Below are 3,676 nucleotides of genomic sequence, written 5' to 3'. Positions count from 1 at the left end.
TTAGGTATATTGTCGTTATTGCCATCAGTTGACTATATGTATCCTAACATGCCAAGCAATTGCTTTTGCTACTATAAATTTATCTTTGCCGAACTTGCCAAGCAATTACCCTTGTGGAATATGTGGATGTGATTCCTTCTTCGAACAAATCAAAATCGACATCTTTTGTAGTAAAGACTATTCTTTTAAGTGTATGTATATATATATATTAGTTGGATTAATTATCAAGCATCAAATTGTAAATTATTATTAACTTTATATTCAACAGACAACTACTCATGCCTACTAATTAAACAAGATTTGATTAATTCCCATATGGTCATGTACAAGTGATGATTAGGTTTTGGACCCTACATGCATACATAAGTCTTTCTAATTAAACATTTTTCTCGATGACTTACCTACTATATAAAACACCTAATGCCTTTTATATCTTAGAATACAAACACCCACATCACCTAAAAACATATATGGAGTGCAGGAAATTTGAGATAACCCTCGTCTCAGCAAACGACCTAGAGGACGTTCGAAGAATCTGCAAGATGAAACCCTACGCTAGGGTTTCAATTGCAAACAATCCGAGGACGGAGAAGCGGACGCCGACAGACAAGCATGGTGAGACCAACCCTGCGTGGAACTTCACCGTGAGGTACACCATAGACGAGTCCGCCGTGGAGCACTATGGTGTCATACTTGTGATCAAGTTGTACTGTAAGCGAAAGCTCGGGGACCGATACATCGGTGAGGTGCATACATCATTGAAGGAGCTGTTTGATTATGCCAGCATGAATGGAGGGAGTGCTGTAGTGAGTCACCCTGTGCAGAAGGGTTCTGCAGACTCTCAGGGAGTGCTTAAGTTTTCGTATAGGTTCGGAGACAGATTGAGTGTTGATAAACTAGTGTTGGCAGATAGTATTGCACTCTCTGGCTATGATTTTGTTAAACGTGATACTTGTTTCTGCCTTTAGGGAGGGATTCCTAGTGAGCCCGAGTCATCAGCTCCGCGTTGACTACGTCCCTAACCTTTGTATACCGCCCCTTAATTTACCGGGGAAAAATGTCTTCTCTTTCTGTGTGTGTGTGCATGTACGTATGTTTGTTATCACTTATCAGAGAATCAAGGGCTTGTGTGTATTGTGGAGGGAAGGTTGTAGTTGTATGATCCAAGAAATGAAAATTTGTTTCTAGCTACTTGTTTTTAATATTCTTTTTGGTCACAGCTCTTGTTTTTAATTTCTTTTTGGTCGAATATTGATAAGATTTTTTTATTTTATTTTTTATTTTTATTATTATTATTATTATTTTTGTAAATGAAGATTGATATTTATTCATTTGTTTTATTTATTTTCGTTGATGGTGGTGATGTTAGTTTTTTCCATGTTCTTTTCACTTAAAATGGGATTCCTTTGTTTATATATTCTTAATGGTTAATTTCTCTCAAGGTTTTGAAGGGAAAAAAACTGACATAATTTATTCTGAATATCTATCTCTATATATATATACACTAATGAGCCGGCATACATACAGATTCCTTATCCAATAATTTCTCAAGTATATTATTAATCATATATATATATATTTAAGTAATTGGGTAGGTAGTATTGAATAAGAATGAAAGAACAACCAAGAGAAACAATAAAGTAGAACCTTTTACAACCTCCCAATTCCTCAACACCAGACTCAATTAGTTGGACAGTAGGACCTACAGGGAAATATGGCCTCAAACATACAATATCAGCCATATCCCAAACGCACAATCCAATCCCATGGTCGAAGCTGGTATGGAATTCCATGGCTACCCCAAGCAGAAAATGATCTTACGGATTGCGGTTCAGTCTAAGCTCTCCACTCTTTGACTCCAAGTGCATGTCATACCTCGATTCTGCCAATGTATGCCACCTCTGTTCTTCTCTACTTGAAACGCACTCTCACCTCTTCTTTGATTGTGATTTCGTCTCCCCAATCTGGAGATTCATCCAAGACAGGTGTAGATTCTACACAAGAAGCGACAATTGGCCCCAATTCGCCAATTGGGCTACCTATCACTGGAATCAAGTTAACCTATAACTATATTTATATTTGCTTCATCATTCGAAAAAAAATAAAATAAACAAGCACGTGCTGGAGTATTCATCAAAATGAGACCTAATCTAAGGCATAAAGAGTATTGCACTAGTGTAGTCATATTGCTATACATCCTTTTTCAATTAATTAATAAACTTAATTTACCTACCAAAATAATATACTACTATATAGAAAATCAATACCTTTATTTTTGTAATAAATTTTAATTTTCATTTCATTTCACTTTGCACAGAGACTACAGACACGTACAGTTTTTTTAATCTTATTCATTTTATAGGGCTATACCGACTAACTAATTCATTTTTTTGTGCAGAGACTCCACATTGATATACCTTCTCAGTAACACAATCAAAGTGTTTATAATCAATAGATGCACTTCGGCTTTTTTCCTTCACTAACTAATTAATATCAGTTAAAATTTTTTTTTTTCTTGATATAAAGAAAAGGGAGATTGTTAAATGTAGGGGTGGCCACGGATCGGATTAGACATCAATCTTAATCTGATTCGCTCTCAACGGATTAAAAAAATCTTAATCCTGATTGAATCTGCAAATCGAATTTTATCTAAATTATCTATTATTAATATTATTTTTATAATTAATATTATTTATTATTTATTTATCTTTTAACCATAACCAATAGATAAAATTTTAATTTATATATTTAAATAATTATTAAGTAATACATTCTTAGAATCCATTAAATTATCATTAACTAATCTATTATTTGAATATATATATATATATTTCACGGATCGAATTTTTAATAACTCAATCCGTGATTTGATTCGTGAGTTACGGATTCGGAGGTGTAGCAGTAATCTAATCCAATTCGCACAAATCGATTCGAATCGAATCGAATTCACGAATTATTTGCCCCACTCCTAATTGAATGTGCTCTAATTCGTTATTTGAATTCTTATAGTATTTGACCCGGTAGTAGAAATGAGGTCACCCTAAGGTTTAAAATCATTTTTCATTATTAAAGGAAATAATATATCCGATCTCTCTCTCTCTGTGGAAAAGTCTAAGCAAATTAATATATATGATATAAATGTGTGCCATAAGGGGCTAGCCCAAACAAGACGGGCCCAAGAAACACAAGCAGTCCAACAAAAGCCCGGCCACTAGCACTTAAAGGGCTACAACCATTGAAAGAACATAAATAGCATCTATTCACACTACGGAAAGCTCAGCAAATGGCTGTTGTCAGGAGCTTCTCGCCAGTGAATATGGAATTTGCGCCTGCAAGAAAGCACAATGCATGCTATTAATGTAGTTAATAAACTTGCACCTTTCATTGGAAGGATTTAATTGTTCAAGAGTTGTTAAACAAATAATTAAATCATTGAACTTATACTAGTGGTATATTTTCATCAATGCATTCCTTGTGCTATAAATACTAGTTTGTAGTTTAAAACGAAAAGGGAAGGAGAAAAATAAGAAAACCGAAAGGGAAGAAAGTGAAAGTGAAGAAGCGGGGGCGCCAAAAATTCTATGTTTTTCAACTTATTTCAACTTTCCTTTTTCGTATTTTCTTTATTTTTTTGGTTTTTCTTTTTGGTTCACAGTTGTCACTTTTTAGCGTTAAG

General features: G+C 34.2%; 1 protein-coding gene across 1 annotated transcript; it reads left to right on the top strand.

Annotated features, from left to right (window-relative positions):
- Positions 1 to 420: 420 nt before the first annotated feature.
- LOC132273373 (protein SRC2-like) lies at positions 421 to 1,204 on the top strand. The gene has a single exon (XM_059774335.1). It carries the CDS (start codon positions 471 to 473, stop codon positions 966 to 968), a length of 498 nt encoding a protein of 165 aa, XP_059630318.1. The 5' UTR covers positions 421 to 470; the 3' UTR covers positions 969 to 1,204.
- The last annotated feature ends 2,472 nt before the right edge of the window (positions 1,205 to 3,676 follow it).

This window comes from Cornus florida, unplaced genomic scaffold (genome assembly GCF_030987335.1).
Source record: "Cornus florida cultivar Cherokee Brave unplaced genomic scaffold, ASM3098733v1 CherokeeBrave_3.0.0_Hap2_Chr09, whole genome shotgun sequence".
Lineage (NCBI taxonomy): Eukaryota > Viridiplantae > Streptophyta > Magnoliopsida > Cornales > Cornaceae > Cornus > Cornus florida.
The sequence above is the reverse complement of the archived record's forward strand: the minus strand, read 5'-3'. Positions and strand labels throughout refer to the sequence as shown.